General features: G+C 39.7%; 1 protein-coding gene across 1 annotated transcript in view; it reads right to left on the bottom strand.

Annotated features, from left to right (window-relative positions):
• Positions 1-1,356: 1,356 nt before the first annotated feature.
• The window catches only part of LOC140232240 (TOM1-like protein 2), a 46,107-nt gene continuing 25,123 nt past the window's right edge, over positions 1,357-22,340 (bottom strand). The window contains exons 6-14 of the mRNA XM_072312374.1: positions 20,517-20,831; positions 18,997-19,075; positions 17,281-17,444; positions 15,986-16,208; positions 14,637-14,775; positions 10,897-10,993; positions 6,286-6,372; positions 5,377-5,443; positions 1,357-1,515 (exon numbers count right to left, since the gene is read on the bottom strand). Of these exons, the coding sequence (XP_072168475.1) occupies positions 1,358-1,515; positions 5,377-5,443; positions 6,286-6,372; positions 10,897-10,993; positions 14,637-14,775; positions 15,986-16,208; positions 17,281-17,444; positions 18,997-19,075; positions 20,517-20,831 (1,329 nt within the window). The 3' untranslated portion in view covers position 1,357. The remainder of the gene's footprint in view (positions 1,516-5,376; positions 5,444-6,285; positions 6,373-10,896; positions 10,994-14,636; positions 14,776-15,985; positions 16,209-17,280; positions 17,445-18,996; positions 19,076-20,516; positions 20,832-22,340) is intronic.

Genomic DNA, 22,340 nt, shown 5'->3' on the forward strand with positions numbered 1-22,340 from the left:
CTTCCGGCTTCCAGCCACTAATTTTTGGTTAGCTGTGGCAACCACTGTAATCGTCTTGCAAACCCGGTCTGAATATCTGTTATCAAACAAATGTGGAATCACATGCCTTCACTCCGCAAAGAAAATACATTGTGATACCAGGATATGCCTGGTGGGGCATATTGTAGCAGGATTAACACTGGCAATGGGGGCAGACAACCCAAGGCAAAAACATACAGGAGAAAATCTTAGAAGAAACTATCAAACATAATATTGTTTCAGTACTAAATACAAATCAGTAAATACAAATCAGTCATTTTAGATACATGAGTTGACTTTAAAGAAAGAAAACAAAAGACATGACTATTGAATTATTCTTAACAATCCAAAACTATAATTACATAAAGGAAATACACATGTATAGGAGTATCTCACATGTACATTCACTGCACATGTTGTTGGCACATCTTTATTCATGCCAAATCTTGATCAATGTATCAAATCAATTTGCAATGAATACGCTATGCCTGAAAAAGGGGGGAAAGATCACATGAAGTTAATTACCGAAAATATATTATGTATATCTACTGCTTAAGGCATTGCGGTCTTCAACATGGTATTCGTATCTAACTTATTTTGATATTCAAATACATTTATGCATCAATTGCATTATATATAAGTCTGCGACAAGAAAGCCCTTATACAATAACATACAAAGAGTACGCTTTAAGTAAAATGTGGATTATCACTCAACATTATTAAAAAAAAAAAAAAAAGAAACAAAGAATCTGTGACATATGAACAATGCAAGTGCCTAAATTGCCACTAATACTCCAACTTTTAGAATCCAATAACAATGATCCTTCAGGAAGTGTGTGTAATGACGGCACATCGCCTTCTCCTCTATGACTGCAATCTGTACCACTTGTTCTAAATATATTAGAATCTGAAATCAAATGATAACATTCGCAGGAAGCAGCTGAAAATTTATCATGCCTACCACAAGTGTCTGGAATATTGTACGCAGTATCATGCCTTACAAAATACATCTGTGATATATTCCTATAAACATACATGTATGTCTTTCCTACATCTTACGAACAGGAACTTTTCTCTTTCTCTCATCTGTGAATTGTATGTATGCATGCATGCATACATACATACAGGGCCAAGTGGCTTTCTGTGTCTCAACTTGAAGAATCACTGACATGCAACAGGAATCCACAAGAAGGGGACGGGACACCAAATCCTCATTCGAGGGTGTCCCCACTGACAAGTGAGGTTGCTATGAGATTGAAGTCCTGTGAGAAAAGGATGAAAAAGAAATTTTGAAAAAGAGGAAAAGAAAAAAAAATCTGCCCTCCAGGCATTCTGCGACCTATAACGCAAACATGTTGTTCTCCGTTTCATTCATCTGCATCTGCCGGTTCTGGGAGCTGGAGGCGGGGGCCATGACGTTGCTATGGGTACCGACGTTGTCCGTCGCCCGGAGGGTGTCCGCGGCCTTGGCCCGCTCCTGGAGAAACTTGTCGAACTCTGCATGGTGATGAGACCAAAGAGAGGAGAGGTCATCCAATGTGTTCTCACGACATAATCAAAATCAGTTTCATTTTCCCCCTCTTGTAGTCCATCTTTTACTTATCTTGCAATTTCTGTTAAGTGTTTACTACACAAGCTCAGAATTACGGCATATTGCACGGATAAAGTGCGATAATTCCATTCTCAGTTACTTCTGTAATAAGTTACAGAAGTATATCAAGTGAAGTGAGAAACATGCCAGAGCATATAAACATGTCCTTCACACAACACTGTGCCTTAAAAGTAAGAGCAAAAAAAGTACCCCCCCAAAAAAAAACCAAACAAAAACAACAACAACAGAAAATCCAAAGCACTACCTTCCTTTAAGAGACTTCACAACGTAAACAGTCATTGTCACTTGATACCACTTTATCAAAAATGCTGTTCAACACTGTTGGTCAAACCTAAACACTGTAAAACTTACGCATGGCCATGTGTCCGGTAAAATCCGAACGCATGGCTCAAGTCTTGAATAGTGTAGTCAGTGTACCCGACGCATGATGGGGAAAATGGTTGTATTTCAGTGAGAATTGGATGCTCTCGTTTAACTTGGGAACGGTCTAAAACCCGCTCGCTGCGCTCATGGGTTTAAACAGTTCCAAAGTTAAACTCGCGTATCCAATTCTCACCAATCCACTCTGTCCTGTGCTTCATTTGAATACTGTAACACAGTTTGATCTATGGCAGACCAAGAAGACATGCATTCAGTTAACATTAACCATCACGTTAGTGTACATGATAAAAAATGTATTTCTGGTGAAATGTTTGTCCCCCATTTTGTAAAAATGGATGATGCATATGTCTTTTTGTTCGTCAGTAGGAATAGTGTGCATGTGGTGGTAAAGTATGGAATAGACCGGTTTACTAATGATATGCATAATGACGTCACATCCCACGCGACCCTAGTGATTGTAACTGTGTCGGGCAAGCGAAAGCGCGGATGCCAAATTGTTTTTGCATTCATGCGTGTATTGTCTACGATCGTTACTCGCTGCGGATAATCGACAACTTTTGTTTGCTATAATCTTGCTTTGTGATGGTGTCAGCTTCAAGTTCTAGTCAAAGTTCGAGCATGCCATGGAAGGATTGGACAGTTAAGGAATTAACTGAGTATTTGAGGGATAGAGGTGTGAGCACATGCGGCTACAACAAGGAGAAACTCATCAAACTTGCAACTGCCATAGCCGATTTGGATTTGCCCATCGATCCCGACCTCTCCTGGGCAGACACCGGCCGGTCACTGCAGGAGAAGCTCGCTCGGGTAGGCTGCTCGTTCTCCGATCCTACCAAGCTCGCTGGGTTTACATCCAACTTCGAGAGTATTCCAGATTTTGGACTCTTTGACGTGTTCAACTACCTGATCATCAATCGGACTGACTATGATCGGAAAAAGCTAAAGGGATACAAGTCATTTGAGGACTACTGTCTTTTCGCGGATGGGAATGTTTCAAGCCTGAAGTTCAATGAGGTTTCAGACACGAGCCCTGTTTGTGTTTTCCTTGGAGAGGTTAGACTGACGCAAAAGGACCGGACATACCTCAACAAACCGACGTACCATACCTGGGTCGTGATGAATAAGTCAACGGGGGAAATAAATGTTGCCTACTGCGAATGTCAGGGAGGGTAGGTCTATCATTGTTTTTGTTTTTAGGTCTACAGCTAGATCTACTCTAGATCTAGTCTATCTTACTAGGGCTAGGCCCCTAACTGTTATTGTTAATAGAAAAGTGGGTCAAAATCATCATTCTATTTCATGAAGTCTAATCAGTCTGAGTCTAACTTTAAACAAGAGACCCGCGGGTCTAGCGCTCACCTGAGTATCGCAAGTTCACCTTTCACGCAGTCACTAATCTAAATTATTCACAGCTCTACTAAAATTTGACCAGGCATTCTCAAGTAGAAGATGAAAATGTACAATAAAAAAAAAGGGCCCAAATTTTTTAAGATTCCTTAATTTGGGGAGATTGGGGGCCCCTGATGGGGCCCCCTGGGTGGGGCATGGTGCCCATTTTGATAAATTGAGATCCTGACCCCCTAGGGACGCTACCTGCCAAGTTTGACGAAAATCCATCATGAGGTTTTCAGGAAGAAGATGAAAATGTACAATTCAGGCCCCCATTTGGACCCCGCCCCCAAGAGGGGCACCCCTGTATCTGCTATGAACAAACTTGAAACTACAGTAATTAATGTACTCACTCATAGTATTATCTTAGTTCTATAACTTCTGATTCTAGAGAAGATTTTTAAAGATTTCTTCATTTTGGGGGGTTTGGGGCCCCCTGGGGGCCTCCTGGGTGGGGCATGGTGCCCATTTTAACAAATTAAGATCCTAACCCCCTAGGGATGCTACCTGCCAAGTTTGGTGAAAATGGGTCATGGGGTTTTCAAGAAGAAGATGAAAATGTACAATTTAGGCCCCATTAGGACCGCTCCCCACCCCCCTCCCCTGGGTCCCAAGGGGGGCACCCCTGATTCTGCCATGAACAAACTTGAAACTACAGTCATCAATGTACTAACTCATAGTATTAACTTAGCTATATCGCTTCTGGTTCTAGAGAAGAAGATTTTTACAGATTCCTTAATTTTGGGGGGTTTGGGCCCCCCTGGGGGCCCCCTGGGTGGGGCATGGTGCCCATTTTAACAAATTGAGTTCCTAACCCCCTAGGGATGCTACCTGCCAAGTTTGATGGAAATCAGTCTTGGGGTTTTCAAGAAGAAGAAGAAAATGTAAAAAGTTTACGCACGACGGACGACGGACGACGGACGACGCACGACGGACGCTGGACGAAGGGCGATCGCAATAGCTCACTTGAGCCTTTGGCTCAGGTGAGCTAAAAATTCTTTGAAACATATCAATTATGAGAGATTCGTTGTCTACACCCCCCGAAAAAAAAAAGTTCTGAGAAGTTTAGATTTTACAATCAATCATAATGCTTAAAGGGGAAGGCTAGTATCTGATCAGTGGGAATCAGTGGAAATGCCGAGAGATGATTGTTCCAATCCTTATGGGATTCATTCAAGAGTACATTGTATATCTATTGTTGTGTGAAAATGATTTGCTTCAGAACGGTCTCATATTCAAGTAATGTGCAGATTAATGCTCCGTCACTGACCAGGGACGCTAACCTGGAAGCATTAAACTGCACATTACTTGAATATGAGACCATTCTGAAGCAAATCATTTTCACACAACAATAGATATACAATGAACTCTTGAATGAATTCCATAAGGATCGGAACAATCATCTCCCAGCATTTCCACTGATTCCCACTGATCAGTTACTAGCCTTCCCCTTTAAAATCATTGAAGTATGAAGGGAGGCGGATATACTGTTGCATGTTCCATAGCAGCAGTGTTTTCTACCCATTTTCAGAAACTACTGAAGACAAAATCAAAACCAAAATTCAACAAAATCGAAACTATAGTCCAAATTGCATTTGATCACAGCAGAATTCTCCCTCATCTAAGGTTGGGAATTGATTTAGAGCCACACGAAATGCCAGGAGGTAAAGTCAAAGTTGATGCATCGCACACATGTACACAACATACACATAAGTCTACATGTGGGGACGTGTCGGGGACGGCTGCAGCAGCCGACGTTGTAGGCTCATATCCTTTGTTTGCCCTAGGTTGCGGCCGTGTGCAAAATTAAAGATCTGTGCATGTATTAGTAAACCGGCCTATTTAGTCTAAACCCACCTGGCTTCGCCTCGTGGGTTGAGCATTCCATAGTTGCCTTATGCACACAATTCCTACTGACACACTCAGGTCTGTGCATCATTTGTATACTGGTTTGCAGGCAATCTAGAGCTACCTACCTGAACTTGTTATTCCGCCATCCGCTGCATTTGTGTTAGCTGCTGCATAGTCATCCTGTTCTTTGGACTGCAAAGAGCAAATATAAAGCATAAGAAATAGCATACTTACAGATTATTATGATAACCACTATATAACAATAATAATGACAATGGCGAAAATCATAGTGACAATAACTGTCAAAAAAATTGCAAGAGCAGAAAAGCAAAGCTTTGAAAAATATAAAAAGATATTCCTTATTTTTTCGTGCAGTTAATTTTTCATGCAATGTATGCATTCCCTCAATTATTCATCTTTAGTCAGATATTACGATTCATGTTAATATTAATATTATTTCATATTTAATCTGTGTCTTCTGGCGGAGTAAGGTCCAGTGCTCCTTTGGTGTCCAAGAAAATGCTTTTTCTGTTTTTCTGTTTATATTTTCTCAACATCATTGCACTATTCTGACATCTATCATTATTGTGGTGCTCCAGTACATGAAATTACCTAGAACTGCACAAATTTAAGACTGTTGAAGTCATATCAAGATTTCCCTTTAACTTCTACAGCGTGCTTCAATAAACTTCCTCAATCCACTGAGTACACATGATATGTTTTGGGAATCATCCCCCACAGGAATTTCCATCAAATATTTACAGTACCCTATGTTTGACTTGCATGTACTTGTCAGAAAAGTGCCTTTTGAGTTAACCGCAAATATATATTTTGGATAGACGATTCCTCTTCTGAACCGAGTTTGAAAATTTGTGGACAAACACGCGAGTGCAATTGAGAAGCGAGACCAGAGAATAACAAAGATTAGAAAGTTGGTGACACATGGCAGGCAGGGTCAGTGCACTGTCAAGCATTTGGTGGTTGTTGTTGTTATTGTTATTGTTGTTGTTGTTGTTCCTATGTCAATATCTCACCAGGTCGCTCGCTGTAAGCCACTGCTCGACCTCATCCAGGCCGCTGCGTCCGGTCGTAGCAGCCGTCGGCGCAGCGGTGGGCTGCTGCTGTTTGGGAGGAAGAGACAGTGATTCAATTGATTGGCATCGATTGAATGATTGACATTTTTACACTGGGGAAAACGGTCATGAATGGATTTTACAGCTCATGGTTGACAATAAAATCTGTAAAATAGGGCACCACACTGCAACAACAGAATGACTATCCATGCAGAAAGTAAGTTGACACTCTGACACATATTATCGTCAAACACAAGGATAACTACATTTTCTGGTGGGGGGGGGGGGGAGGGGGGTGAGGATACGGCCACACTGCAACACAATGGAAATATGAATATTAGATCATCTCTATCATTTTCACGCATCTCTCTCAAACACTTGAATAAAAGAGCAAATCATACGCATGCCCAGGGTCTATTATTTTATTTCACTTCTTTTTAGACGAACAGGGTACTTGAAATTCTGAATTTCTGAGCATGTTTTCTCCATATGTATAAAAACCTTGACATTTTTCTCTTAATTTCTCTCATGGGAGAAATGAACTCCATTAAGGGATATTACAAGCAGACACTGTCATGTGACGCTGCCTTGTTATCCTTATCACCCTCACATGTCACTGGTGGTATTGGGTGTCAGGAATATTTTCGCAGGGTGAACCTAAAACAAACAAACACATAGCTGAGGTGAGAACGTGACCCATTTTAGTAATCTACACACGTAACTATATCTAATCAAAGAGGTACAGTTGGGTTGTATTGCAATACATGTACAACTGTAACTACAACGGTTAAGGAGGTTCTCAATTGAGACTGTGATTAAAGCAATGCCCACAATACAATACATACAGTACATGTACCACTAATAATCATCCTACATAAATGTATGCATTAGGTATACTATTTGACGTATTGAACCTTTCGTTATCAGCACTCACAGTAGTAAAAATAAACCCGACCAGCAAAGCTTCATCAAGGAATAAAATCTTTTAAACCTGTAAGAGGTGAAACATTCTTATTTTTTAAAGCTGGGCTAAAATTCAACGTTAACCCTATTCCCATGGGGGGGGGGGGCATTTTGGCCCCCCTTGACGTTTCACGTGCTTAGTCCGCAACGTGTGATGCTCTCGCCGCGACATTTTATAACTTTTTTCTTTCAAGTATCGCGCAACTTTTGAGACCAAATTTGTCGCTCCCAGGCATACCTTTTTGAAGCCACGCCCCTTTGAAAAAAATTTGTCGACCCAAAAATTGCTCAAAAACATGATTTTGTGTACAAATCCAATGTAAATTGTGTTTTTGCAATTAATTCATATAAAAATAAATATTTTACTTTCAATGGCTGATAATGATTGATTTTAGTCTGATTATGATTTAAAAAGTTTCTACGACAAATTTTGAGGCGAAAAAGCAAAAAGTAAAAAACAAAGAAATACATAAAAAAACAATTAAGAAGACGGATTTTGCTTCAATATTATTGTTGAGGATATTGAAAAGAATATGTTCACCAAAAATTTGAAGTCTTGGAGCTTTATTTTTTGATTTATAGGCAAAAAAAAAAATATATTTTTGCATAAATTAGCATAAATTAATATAAAATACATAAATTAAAATTTGAAAAATCTAACTATACAGTCTTGTAGATTACATTGGCCTCTACCTTAGTGCAAATTTTCGCGAGGATCGCGCGATCCATGACCGAGATCTGAAGGGGGGGGGGGGGCCAAAAAGGCCCCGTGGTTTCAAGTCCTTCAAAAAACCCGGTACCAGTGGGATTAGGGTTAATGATTTTGCAGATGACTGTTTTTTTGGTAAATAGTTGAAATGCTCACAAAAAATCTTAAAAATAAAGTCCTGTTCTGATCAATGGACTAGTTGAGTTGACTCCTGCAAATTTTCAAACCATGAAATATTCCACACTGATAGTTCTTCTATCTATGACAGAGAAATCCACTTGGATTTGGTAAGCGACTCTTGACGTCTTTGTACGTGTACGTCTTATCTTCAGACAAGCCTAGGTGGGAGGTTACACGCCTTGCAAATGGGGTCTACAGGTGCGTTTATCAACTCACTCCTGGCATAGTGTTAAGGTTTTGGAACAACTTCCAGGGAAATTTGGGCAGACGATAAACACAAAGCTGTTTTGATTAGGGGGTTAGCAACGCCTTTCTGAAACACCAAAAAAGTGCGAGCTCGCAAACACGTCTGAGGTAGAAACGCGTTTTTGTGGAGATTATAAGCGGGAAGTTGTTTTGAAACGTGTTTTATATACAGCTGTACATGCAGCTCAGACCTGTCCATGCCAACCACTGCCAGCTACTCATCTCTGCTCCTCGGGTCAAACTGCGCAACGGAGCTGCACAGTGACAAGACCTCCCTCTAAAACTCACGACAGAGATGATAAGGGCAACAACAGAGCCCCATGGATGCATTCACACATAGTTTAGCCATGATATCCCTGCTTCTGCACACATTATAGTCTTATATTATTTTGTGTTCAAACAATGTATAAACTTTCACATTAACATGGGGGGGGGGGGGGAGTACAGTGGAAAGTCTATTGTCAAATGCAATTATTTTACTCAAATGTTCAATGCATCCACTGAGTAAATACACACAGCACAGTAAAAAAACACACATAACATGGATCAAAAAGCTGAAAAGATTAAAAGACACCAGAAGCACACTGAAAGGAGTCAGGGTACATCATTGCATTGTAGTAAGGTTTGGGAGAGAGGCTTTTCAGATCAAATGCAAAATGATCTCAACTGCAAACATACTTTCACAGAAACAAGTGTGATGCAACAATAGTTGCGGCATGCCTTGCAAGAGAAATAAAATGAGAATCATATTTCTGCAATCGCATTTTGGAAAATCAATTTGACTAAATTGTGTTCTACGTGTACAGTCACTTCAGCCATCTGAATACCAGGCCATACATAATAGCTCTGCACTGGACAAAGGGCTTAGTTTACATGCATGATTGTACAAGAGGTGTTTTCCATGAAAGTTTCAACTGAAGCTGGGTTTGCACTGACCCGCTAAATGGCTTGACCTATCAAATACATTTGAGAAAACAAAATTCCCTGATTTTTCCCTGATGAAGTCTCAAAATTCCATGATAATCATTTCAACTCATTTCCAGTTTCACATGGCCAGTCATCCAATGGAAGTTGTTTTGATAGACAAACAAAATATAACAGAGTCTGACAGACTACTTTTGATTTTTGGACAAATCAAATTTCCCTGACTTTTTGCTGATTTGAGGTATTTGTATCAAATTCCCTAACTTTTTCCCTGACTGGAAAAAAAGTAAAATAATTTTCCCTGATTTCCCTGATGGGCTGGGAACCTTGTAGATACAAGAGTAGAGGCTCACTTCAAAGCATGATTACAAACAAGATTTTTTTGTTATCTGAAGCCCCTTGTCCTCCGTAATCTCTGGAAATTTCACCCACCTCTTTCTCCATGACACTCTCATACTGATGGCATGTGGTGAAATGTGACAAATTGTAATCATTACCACAAGACAACTGCATACCAACTGACTCGACAATCATTAGCTAGACATTCCTCTCGCCTCATGGAAGAAATGTATATTATCACTGCAACAAGTCAAAATGAAGCTTTTTTTGAAATTTAAAATTGTGAAAAATACACTACACTGAAAGAATATTGAAGCCAAATTAATGACAAAAAAAGAATTATATTATGCTAACAATAACAGCAATTTTAATAATAATAATACCAATAATAATAATAATAATAATAATAATAATAATAATAATAATAATAATAATAATAATAATAATAATATAATAATAATAATAATAATAATAATAATAATAATAATAATAATAATAATAATAATAACCAGAAAAGATCGAGATGACTCTCAAATGTATGTTAAGTTTTGGAGGAAGAACAGGTAGCACTTTGATTAAAAACAGGAAAAGAAAATACAGAAATATTGGAGTTATGATACCTTGGCTGGATTTGTTAATGTGCAATTCACTCCATGTGACATTCATCACCTCATATAACTTGCATACACTGTATGTAGCTACAATCAATATCCACTGCATTGTGAAAACATGCAAACTTAACAATTTTCAAAACTGTATCATCGGAAGTCCAACATTGATGATTCTAATACTATTCCTTTTGTCTGGTTTTAATCTATCTAATAAAACTAATTTGATTATGGAGAAATATTGTTTTTAATCTATCTATTAAAATCTACTGATCATGGAGAGACATTGGTTTGAATCTATTAAAATCAATTTGATCACGAAGAGACGTTGGTTTTAGTCTATATATCAAAATCAATGTCACCATGGAGATATAGATATTGCACTTAAACATACAGGAGGACGATGCTACATTATCTCAAGTGACAATCTCGTTCGACTAAATTACCTTCAACAGTACCTTCTCATGCGATTGCACAGAAGTTTGTCCTTACTTTGCGGGCATTTTCTTGAGATTGTACCTTGGAACCTCTCATTCTCTATCTCTTGATTTCTCTGTCACATTTCATTCAGAGCATTTCTGCAGAATTGAACCACCAACTCACCGTTGGAGGGGGGTAAGGATTCGCCCTGTTCTGGACAAAGCCTGCCAGGGCTCCGCCAGCCTGGTCCACGTTAGTGTTGTCCTGGTATGTGCTGCCCCTGGAGGAAAGAGAATACATATGGAGTGAATTTTATGGTCAGTATCGTATGATCATATGTTTACCATGGCCACTGAGGAAGTCATGTACAATGGTAAGCATGGAACCACAGGACCCAGGGCTTGAAGTCCCCTCAAAAGGATATAATAGGGAGCTTTAGATTTTGATGCGCGGACGTTCAGATGGAAAAAAAATATGTTCTGAGTATGCGCAGAAGCGCGCGTCAAGTCAATCTATTTTTAGCTTGCGTCGCCTGAGTTTTTCACTACGCGTACTGGGCTATTTTTACGTCTGCACAGTTTGCAACATAGAGAACTACTTCATGAACCGATCATATGGGGGCACTATTCTATTTTGCATATGTTGTGTCCCAGCGTAATCTAAAGCTACTTTTCTACACGACGCAGGGGAGAGGAGAACGTCCAGCTCAAGCGTCGTCTCAAACGTCTGCACGTCAAAATCTAAAGCTCCCTAATAATGGGGATGAAGTGTATTGCCCAGGGGGAACAACTTCTGCAGCCAAGGGACTTGAACCAGAGACCTTGTGATTGATAGTCCATAGTGTTGTCCACTGTGCCTCTACAGCTCCTCCATGATGTGGTATGGTATTCACATGTCCGAAAGGTATAAAAACTGATACTTTCCCTTTTGTATAACTCCAGTTAACAAGGGGCAGTTTTGAAATATAAGAATTTGTGAAGGCAATTGCAGAAAAAAAATGAATTTTTACAATTCCAAATGACTCTTAATATACAAATCCCCCCCCCCACCATAATTTACCATTTGCCGGTGAACAAAAACTTAGCATTAGTGCTTTAAAATAGTTCTAAATTGTGAGTTAGGGATAGAAACAGCCACTGTAAAAATTTGAATCCATATAATCGATGTTAAGTATGAAATACACAAAATGCGTACAATAGTTAAATGTTTCCAGACTAAACCGTCTATAATTACGGTTTAAAAGAAAAATACTGATATCTCCTTACATTTTAGGCTTTATTGAGAAAACTTTATATGGTAGGGTGTTTTGTGGTACAACAGACCTACACATATGCATCAAATTGGATATCTTGAACATTTTTTAAATCATTGCTCCCAAAGGTAAACAGGACCTCTGTAGTAATGCCAGGGTGCGTGCATATGTGCTTCTTATTATGACATCACAAAAGAAGTTTGCTAGAGCTGTCATCCCCTTCAGCCGAGTCATGAGTCGAACTGTGATCGGACCACTGACTACAGTGGATCGGACTTCTTCGGACTCGGGGAAGTGGACCAAAGCGTAAGCGCCAAAGAGGAGTCGATAGCATAGGTCTCTATTGGAAACGTGCGCCGTGCGCCCGCGTACGTATTTGACTAAAACACCGGGACCATGCACCTTTAACCCATGTCAGGCCACCTACAGGATATTCCGTAGTTCGTCCAAATGCCGCTGGGGCCATATACGGAATATCCCGTAGTGAATGAAATGACATATAAACGATATCATTCCAAAGTTTTTTCACCTTCTAACCTTTGACAACATATCCCAGAATGCTTTGCTACACTGTCTGCGATAATTCAAGAAGGTTTTGTCAGTCGAACGGCAACAATATCGTAAAAATCATCAAAAAAATGTGTGTTTACATGGAATAATGCGAATAACCACAGAGCGTCAGTGGGTGCTATCTACAGCTGTACTGAGTGCTCAATTTTGGATTTTCTGCCGCAGTTTTTGAGGAGGTTTGGACACTTGCTGGGCGATGATTCAATTGTGATAACAGTCCCACATGTACATCCACATGTATGTACAACATAATTCAGTCGAAACTGAAAAGCTGTAGAAGTGTATCTATCGTGACGAGTTTCGCTTCAACAAACTATAGGATGAACACATTATACTCTTGATTTCCCATGCACTCGCAATGGCTTCATCGTCATAGACATAAACATAAACCTGCAATTATTGTATCAATGGTCATGATATTTATATGTCCATAAAGGTGACACTGATCATTTCTTTTCCGGTACTGGATGTGTAAAATTACAACATTTACTATTTCTAATTCAAGAATGAAAGCAAACAAACAAAGTGATTTCGTAACTTTTGGATGACTGTACTTCACTTCTGCTGAGTACTATGAATGCACTTTGCATTGAATGACAGCATGTCATATACCATTTTAAAGGAATTTTTATCCTCTTTTAAATGATATATAACTTGTCTATGTTTTGTTCATTGCTTGCTAATGAAGAGCGATTGTTTGGAGAGTTGTCTGCCTGTCGGTGTGTGTGTGTGTAAACGGTGCTGGGCCACTGCAGTGTTTGTTTACACAAGTGCATTGGCCCAATATGGGTTAAGGGTGCACTGATTGCCGTATGAGACATGTTCTGAAGCCCTGACGTGCATCAAAGATTTTTAAAAATTCTGCTATGACAGTTGAAAAAGTTTATAAACAATAACATCTTTGTTAAAAAACAAGCACAAAATATATAAAAACAAAAAAGAAAATCACTAACACCCCTCATCCAATCATCTCGATTGTATTACCTTGTCCGGCTTTTTGGGTTGCCACTTGCAATATGGCTCACAGAGCTGTAATTGATAGCAAGCTTTAGATTGTTTGTTTGTTTGTTTGTTCATTTTCCAGCTGAGAAGATGGCTGGACAGCCCATATTCAGCTACGTTAAGCTGATCTTCCATGGGGTCCAGTTGGATGTGAGGTGGGACCACTTCACCGGGTTAAACACCCTGCTCTTTGCGATGAATGAATGAAGCGGGATCTTTTACGTGCATGAGTTGTTGCTTTCTCATACACGGGACCTCCATTTTATGTCCTATCCGAGGGACAGGGTGTTTTGCCTCTTGCTAGAGGGGACAGTACATGTATGTTTACACACAACATTGCTCAGTCCAGACTCGGGTTCGAACCTGGGCCGCGTGATCGTGAGGCAGACGTGCTACCGACTGAGCCAACTCACCGCCCTGCGACGTGAACGCTAAAAAGACACAGCTTTTCGGGTTTGACAATGGAAACAGCTGTCTTGTGCATGTGCCGAACACCATTTTTAGCCTAACTGGCATTGTCTCTGCATTTGCATCACAGATCTACAGCTTGCTATTATCAGTAGTGGAAATGGTTGAAAGCTCTACAATCTAACCCAAATCAATCATATTCAAATGTTGGCCTTACAAAATTGAAGAAAGTACTGTCAAATGATGCATGGTCTTTTTTTCCCCAATACATGGAGACCTCCATGCTGAAATTAAGCACAGCCTATTTTGGACAGTCCCATATATCCCATTTCAATATTTGGTGTGTGAATTTATTCTTCTGCCCCCCCCCCCCCAAAAAAAAAGAAAAAAAAACAAGAAAAAAAAGAAGAAAATGAAACATGGGTTTGCAAAACTCAGAACATCAGTCACTTACACAGTATCAGTAAACTGTTACGATACTAATATCAAATCCTACAGAATCGTAATTTCATCAGGACTACAAAAACAGACCTAATGTGAAATAAAGAGAATTTTGGAGACTGGGGAATTGCTTGTTTTGAAACAGGATTGATCAAAGTTGTTTGTTTCTTCAATAACAATGACTGTCAACTCTTGATAATGTCCAATGACTGAGACATTGGCATAAAAGTGTAGATGTTCTTCGACTCACGATCTGCGGCTGTCTTGGTACGTGGTCTGTCTGCTCTGGGCAAACATGTCAAAATCATCCTCTGGCGGGGGTGGATTCACTGACGTCGGCATATTGCCGATTTGGCCCAGCGTGTTGCTGACACTCCCTCCGGTCATGCCTGGATAGGAAACAAATTCAATATTTAATCTTTTTTCCATATTTTGTGTGTGCATGTGTGTGTGTTTGTGTCGGGGGGGGGGGGGGGAATCGATGCCTTCAATATTCAAAGACCCAAAATGACATTAGTTCCAGCAAATCAAAACTTTAGTATTCGAATATCAAGCACCTGAAAGTTTTTTTAATACTTTCCTTCAAAAAAAAAAAAGCCTCATTGCTGTATGTGGTAATAATAACTTGTCACTTTCAATAAACCATTTGTAGTTGGCACTTTTTGCCTCTTGTTCAGAATGTACATAGAACAGTCACTATCATTCTCAGTCACTACAAATTCTAAAACTCTGTACCTGGTATGACTAATTTATGCATGCAGTTGTTCAAATGTAAAAGTCTTAAAATCATCTGGAGGTCTCCTTTAATAATAAAAGGAATAAAATTCATCACATAGAACAGGAGAGGCTTCACCAAATATATACCCAAAATATCTTCAGTTATGACAGTTACATGTTGTTATGAAGCAGAAAGATCAGTTCTAATGACAGAGTTTTAATGCAGATTAAATGGCAGTGATGATGTATCAAGTGGACGCATTATTAAAAGACTTGTGCATTTGTTCTCCCCACGGTAAGCCAGCTTCTGTACCCCGCATTCAAACATTTGATACACCGTATGTCCCCCCAAAAATTACAACGGGACCTTCAGCAATGATAACTTTAAAAACAGTGAATCAATCAAAATACAATTTCAGGGTATGAAACTATAACTCATTCCGCACATCTTACAGAAAACCCCATTCGATTTGTTTCAGTGGTCAAAGAGCAATGAGGAATTTTGTAGAGCATGTCAGGAATCTCTTCCCTCCAAGTTTTGTCTATTGTGTTTACACACAGGAGCATCCAAGTGTTCAACTTGGAAGAATCAGACTCATGACATGTTTTACAAAGATCCACATTTCTCTGTGACCGCTTAACCAAATTGAATGGGGTTTTCTGCAAAATAGAGCTAAGATGTTAAATTTCAAGACCCTGAAGTAGCATTTGAACAGTTTAATCCTATTGGGTGTAATGCACAAATCCGATTGTATTTTTTTTTTTTTTTTTTTTGGGGGGGGGGGGGGGAACATACCGTACATTGAGCATGCTTACAAGACATCAGACACACCCCCATTACTATCACACGAGTGCACACTTTGAGGTACGTATGATACTCACTGAGACCTGCCAGCTGATCTGCCAGTCCAGACGCAGGGGCAGGGGCGGGGTTGGGACCCAACTCTGGGTACGGGAGGCCATCGTAGGGCGGAGCTGGTGCCATTACGCCCCCCATAGGGGGTGCAGCATGGACCGCTGGGGCAGCAACAGGTGCAACAGGCTCATCCACTCCAAAGTCTATCAGCGTTCCTGTGCTCTCCTCCGGGGGAGGACTTCGAGCATGCTAGAAGGTAAAGATGGAAAAGAGTTTGGTAGGACAGTCGATCGTAGCACCGGACGCTTATTTTTTTGTGGCTCTGAATTCCGTACTCAGAGGATGAACTTTCGGCCCAAAATAATACTATTTATTCACAAAGTTCTAAAAATTACAAATTTTGCAAAACCGTGTAAATCATTCATCCCAATTTTTGGAAAATAGACTTCAAGTTAACCCCTCTACAAAAAGTTATCTTTCAGCACGGTGTAAAATGGCATTAAAATTCCAAACACAATTTTTGTAATGGAATAATCAACGTTTTTCACATCTTTTTCTTGCACCAGAATCACAATTTATACCCACAATTCATCATACACATTCAAACTGAGTGCATGACAAAGAGAAAATTGGCAAATGAGGCTCCAACTTGGGTGAAATGAATCGTGTACCGATATATTTTTAATTTTGTGAAAGGTCACAACAATTGAGCAAGCAATTCAAACAACTGACCACATCCATGACTGTTAATGACTTTGGCAGCACACAACATACAAGTAGTATTATAAAAAGCTAACTGGTCTGCATGACAACAGCAAATTACTCATGCTACACAACTGGCAAACATGAAGAAAACTGCAAAGAAAATGACAATTATATGGCTTACCTTCAGATCAAAGATGTAAGATATAATATCATATAGTATATGACAGATGAAAAATATGCAAGAATTTATTTTTGTGGTAGTTTTACATCGCATGAAAGCTGCCAAAATGTCAACACTGTGCAAGTTTCCATATTTGCAACAATACTTCTTACTCATTCTGGTATGATTATTCTCTATCATTTAATCCAATCACTTGCAAATTGTCCTAAAAGTTCTCCAGTACTTGGCATGCTGAATGATTGCACTTTTTTTTTTTCTTAATGTTGGAAGACATGTGAAATGTATGCAGCATCTTCTTAATTATAATCATATATACCACTTCTACACACATACTGTTCAGTGAATGCATCCTTCAAAAAAGTCTATGGCAATGCACCCACATAGGAGTACACATCTTCTTACATGTGGGACTAAGGACGAGAGGAGGCAACTCACCACTGGCTGTGCTACAGGCATAGCAGGAGGCAGTGGCTGCGTCACGGCCGTGGGTTGGGGCGGCGGCACACCCTGGCTTTGTGATTGGGATGTGCGGTACCGCTCATAGCGGTCGTAGCGAACGAACAGGTTGTTCAGATCGTCGTTAATTCTCAACAGCTCCCCTGAAGAACAAACAAACAAACACACAAACATCTTTGCCAAGCAATCAATACATTGCATAGAGGAAGAGTTTAAAGACAGTTCTAAACAACTAGTCCCACCAGAGTGTAAAATGTCTGCAGCGAGGTCTTACATGCACAGGTCTGACAATACTTGCAGAAAAAAGTCTGAAAAAATCTGAAACTTATGAAGAAAGGAAGTCTGAAGTGCATTTTAGAAAAACTGTGAACATCTCATTGCAATTGAACTTACAAAATAAGTCTGAGAGGTGGGTTTTGGACAGAATGAAAATCAGGGAGGCGTTTCATCAACGAGTTCGTCGGAGGTTTTCACCGACAAATTTGCTATCAGCCAATCAGACGCAAGGATTTCAGTAGCTTTTAACAGTTGTCAGTGTAAATCACTGACAAAAAGTTTCATGAAACGTCCCCCTGAAATCAGATTAAAGTCTGAACTCTCACATGCCTGGTCACCTACAAATAAATTCCTACAGAGACGTATGTTTACAAGAAATATATTACCACCACTATAGACTCATAAATGACAGATTACATTTCTGTCATAATTGGCATCCAAGGAAAACCTGCATGGTTCACTTGAGTCTTTGAAGGACAAGTTCACCTTCATTAACGGATTGGGAGAATGCAGCAATATTAGTAGAACACATCATTGAAAGTTTGAGGAAAATCGGACAATCCGTTCAAAAGTTATTAATTTTTGAAGTTTTTGTGCAGTCACCGCTGGATGAGAAGACTACTGCAGTGTATGATGTCACATGCGTACAACAATATAAGGAAAATATAAAGAGAATTTCTCAAAATATCATCTTTTGAAAAAAGTACACATTCCCTCGACTTGTTACTGACATATGTTATGGGTAATATTATTCCAATTGCCTTTAGAAAGAGGCAAGTCAAGTGCTCTTTTACTATGCGAAAAAAGTGAAAATATGTTGATTTTTTTTTACATTTTCTTTGTACTGTTGTACTCTTATGACATCATGAGCCTTAGTAGTCTCCTCATCCAGCGGTTCCAACACAAAAATTTTAAAAATTCATAACTTTTGCATCGATTGTCCAATTTTCCTCAAACTTTCACTGATGTGTTCTACTAATATTGCTGCATTCTCTCAATCCTTATGTTTATAAAGGTGAACTTGTCCTTTAAATCTTTCAAAAAAGGATGGGAAGGGGGGTTCTGCTAAGACTCCACTCAGGGGTTTCAACTGGAAGATTAGCAGCCTTTCACTCCAAACTCACACATGGTTTGTTTATCTACACTATAATAAATGACATCCTTCTATACTATCTGAAAGAAAAACATGTCACTGTCAATAAAACAGGCCAACTAATTACAAATCAAGTCCCCTTTCCTTATTTCCAGAGATTGGTCATTACAATCTACTACATTACAGTATCTTTGGTCTGACAAGGTGGTAGGACCTGGAATGTTCCACTGCATTCCAAGGGGTGATGAGGGGCAGAGAAATATCACAGAACCTGTCACAGGTTCCCAATGACATGTTTTAAAAGCAACCTCGTTTGGTAATCTTACCTGTAACTTCTTCATGGCTGACCTCTGACAAGAGTTCAACGACCCTCTGCTGCATGACACGGCAGGTCTGGTTGAGTTCCTGGAATTCATATTAAAAACAAACAAACAAAACAAAGATGACAAAAATCCCCCCCAAAAAACTGAAGAGTGTTAGCCATTTGAATGACAGTTTGTTGTGCTTTACTATGCAATTGCTTGCATGTAAAAAGGGAGAACACAGCTGGAGAATATGACCCACAATGATTTCAACTGTTTAACCTTATGAACAAACATCAAGGCTTGGTTTGAGTTTCTTGGAACTACATATAAACATACATACATACATACATACATACACACATACGTACATACACGCATACAGACAGACAGACAGACAGACACATACACACAAACACACACTCACACACACACACGTGCAGAGTAATAATGATAATAAAAGCAATGCTCAGGACAGGGTTTAATGGCTTTTATGAATGAAATATATGAAAAAGACATCAAAGAATTTATAACACTTTCCTGTGGTAATCTATACTATTTTTCAAGATCAAACAAATATTCTCTGGATATTACACTTGCTTGATTGAAATCTAGGATGATATTGGCTACTCACAATACAGCCAAAGTTGTTACAAAGAAAAATTGTTGCTCCACATTAAACATGCATTCACTTGTTTTCCTCTTATTTCACCTCCGTCTATCTACTGTACTCATCTATCCATCCATATATCAATCTATTCATCTATCCATTCATTATGCCAACTGACCAGACACCTACCTATCTATCTACCTATTCTATATATCCATCCATCCATCCATCCATCTACCCTTCTATCTACCTACATGCATTTGCAGGTTTATATATATATATATCTATTCATTTACCCACCTATGTTTATCAACTCTTTATGAGCCAAGTTCCTACATCCGACTCGGTTGATGGCACGCCAACTTCGCATATTCTGCTCAAACTCACAAACCCGCCTACACCGATCGATAAATCGTCAAATCCCGCGGTACAATGAAAGCGTTTCTGGCGATTCCATTCCTGTCACATGTAGCTTACATTTTATGTGGTGATTGACTATCAAGGGGTGTTCCTTACTGGAAGTGCCAGTGCATTCTTAGTTTCTATTACTGTTTTGTGTGCAAAAGTCATGCCTCTTATACAATAATGTAGCTACTGGTCATTTGAAAGAAATGCAATCATAGATTTGTCTTACAATTTCCATCAAAGCAAAGCTGACTTTCTCGCTAACACTTTGCACATTGTTTGTCCAGCGTAACAGAAATCTATAAAAGTTACATAGATTTTAAAAACAGAACGTTTTCCCAAAGCATGACTACGTAGCTGTCTCAGAATAATGTGGCACACAGCAGGTTAACACCATGGCGCAGAGAGAGTTAACTACTAGTTAACTCTTTCTGCGCCATGGTGTTAACTATACTACCTCCTATTTTTATTTTACTTTGCTTGCTTTTTCTATGCTAACGGTTCCACATTTATCGGAAACGAGGCCAACCTGTAATAGCTCCAGATCATCTGGGCTCTCCTGGCCGGGTGTCATCTCCGTCAGCATCTCCGACATCACTCTGATGTTGCCTAGCACCAGGTCCAGGTCCCGCCTCAGTTTGGTCATCTGGTTGCCGCCCATGCCCCCTGCGCTGGTGGGGGCGGCATTCTGGGGGGCCTGGGGCGGGTACTGCCCCGGGGCCTGGGGTGGATACTGGCTTGGGGCCTGGGGTGGGTACTGGCCCGGGGCTTGGGGCGGGTACTGGCCCGGGGCTTGGGTTGGGTACTGTCCCGGGGCCATAGCTGGAGGAGCGGGCTGCGTTGGCTGGATGAAGAAAGAAGGGCGCAAAGTGTGTTGTTTCTCTCATACAAATTTACCATTGTTACCATGGCGATGTCACAATTAAACAATGTACACATTCAGTTTATACAGAAGCGACATCTGGCAAACTTAAAGTCTATTGAACATTAGGAAAAATACCCCCCCCCCCCAAAAAAAAAAAAAAAAAAAAAAATCATCATTTTCTTAGTTCATTGGCTTGCCTAGGTCAGTTATTATGCATGAAAAAGTCATACGCCGTAAAATTTGGTGTGTTTATCCCAAGCCATTCGAAAGTTATCTTGCTAAAGAAGGAAAAAAAGTCACATTCTAATAACATGCATAAATATGAATTATATTTTAATTAAAATCTACTACGAAGAACAAACAAGAGTCTTGTACAAGAGCCAAAATCTTTGCATTGATATTATTTCTTTCCAAATAGTCAGAGCAGAGGTTTTAACATTGTAGGGCGATTCAATGGAACAAGTCATGTATGCACATCTGGCCCCCATTTCATAAAAGATATTAGGATAGCAACTCTTGCTAGAATGACAACTTCCTGAATCAACAGGCAACCAAGAAGCTGGATTCTTGTCATTACCATGACAATTACTATTCTAGGAAGAGTTGCTATCATATTAACTTTTTTTTTATGAAATGGGGCCCTGATTCATGACTTTAACAAAATTCCATTTGCCAAGCTTAAACAGTTGTCGAAAAAAATGAATGAAACATGAGAAAATATTCTTTAACCTTTCTGTTGGTAATCAAGCACCACAGGTATCACATTCTGGAAAACACAAATACAATGATAAGTTGCCAAAAATATGATTTTCTCATGTCAAGACATAAAGGCTACTCTATGTGCAATGCTTGCGCAGGTAAAAAAGCAGTCTGTTGCTCTCCTATTGCTGGTGGAGTTGGATATGCTGCACATGTCGTTGGAACTGGTCCAGAGTTGTACAGCCCACTACCTCCTGGGCAAAGAGTCCCAGAGTCCCATGGAGTCTGGGGAGAAGGAGTGCTGGAAGTCTACAGTTCTTGCATAGGGACTACCGGTACAGTAAAACCAGAAATTTTCTAGTAAATGAAACTTTCTCGAATTTTGCATGGAGCCAGGATTCATCAAATTAAAGTGCATGCACAGTGTTTTTTTTTTTCTTACACAATGCACTGAATGCCAAGTGATAATTTGCGAAAGTTTCATGCCACGCAAAAGTCAGTCAGCTCCGATTCGCAAAAGTTTCATGCTGGAAAATGTTTTGGGTTTTACAGTATCATGAACTTTTGAGTGTGCCCTCTTAACCCATTGAGGACGGTTTGATTTTGCTATAACACACATTTCCCATAGAAGCCTGCCCGAGTATACTTTGGACTCGTCCTTAACGGGTTAACGTAGTGACTGTTGCAGCTCGTTAGTATGCCATGGGGATTAAACACTTCGGGAACATCGAAGCGCTCTATAATGAGTACAGGACAGTATTGTGTCATGTGCTTTAGGAGAGCGCTCAC

This window comes from Diadema setosum, chromosome 8 (genome assembly GCF_964275005.1).
Source record: "Diadema setosum chromosome 8, eeDiaSeto1, whole genome shotgun sequence".
In the NCBI taxonomy this organism is placed as follows: Eukaryota; Metazoa; Echinodermata; class Echinoidea; order Diadematoida; family Diadematidae; genus Diadema; species Diadema setosum.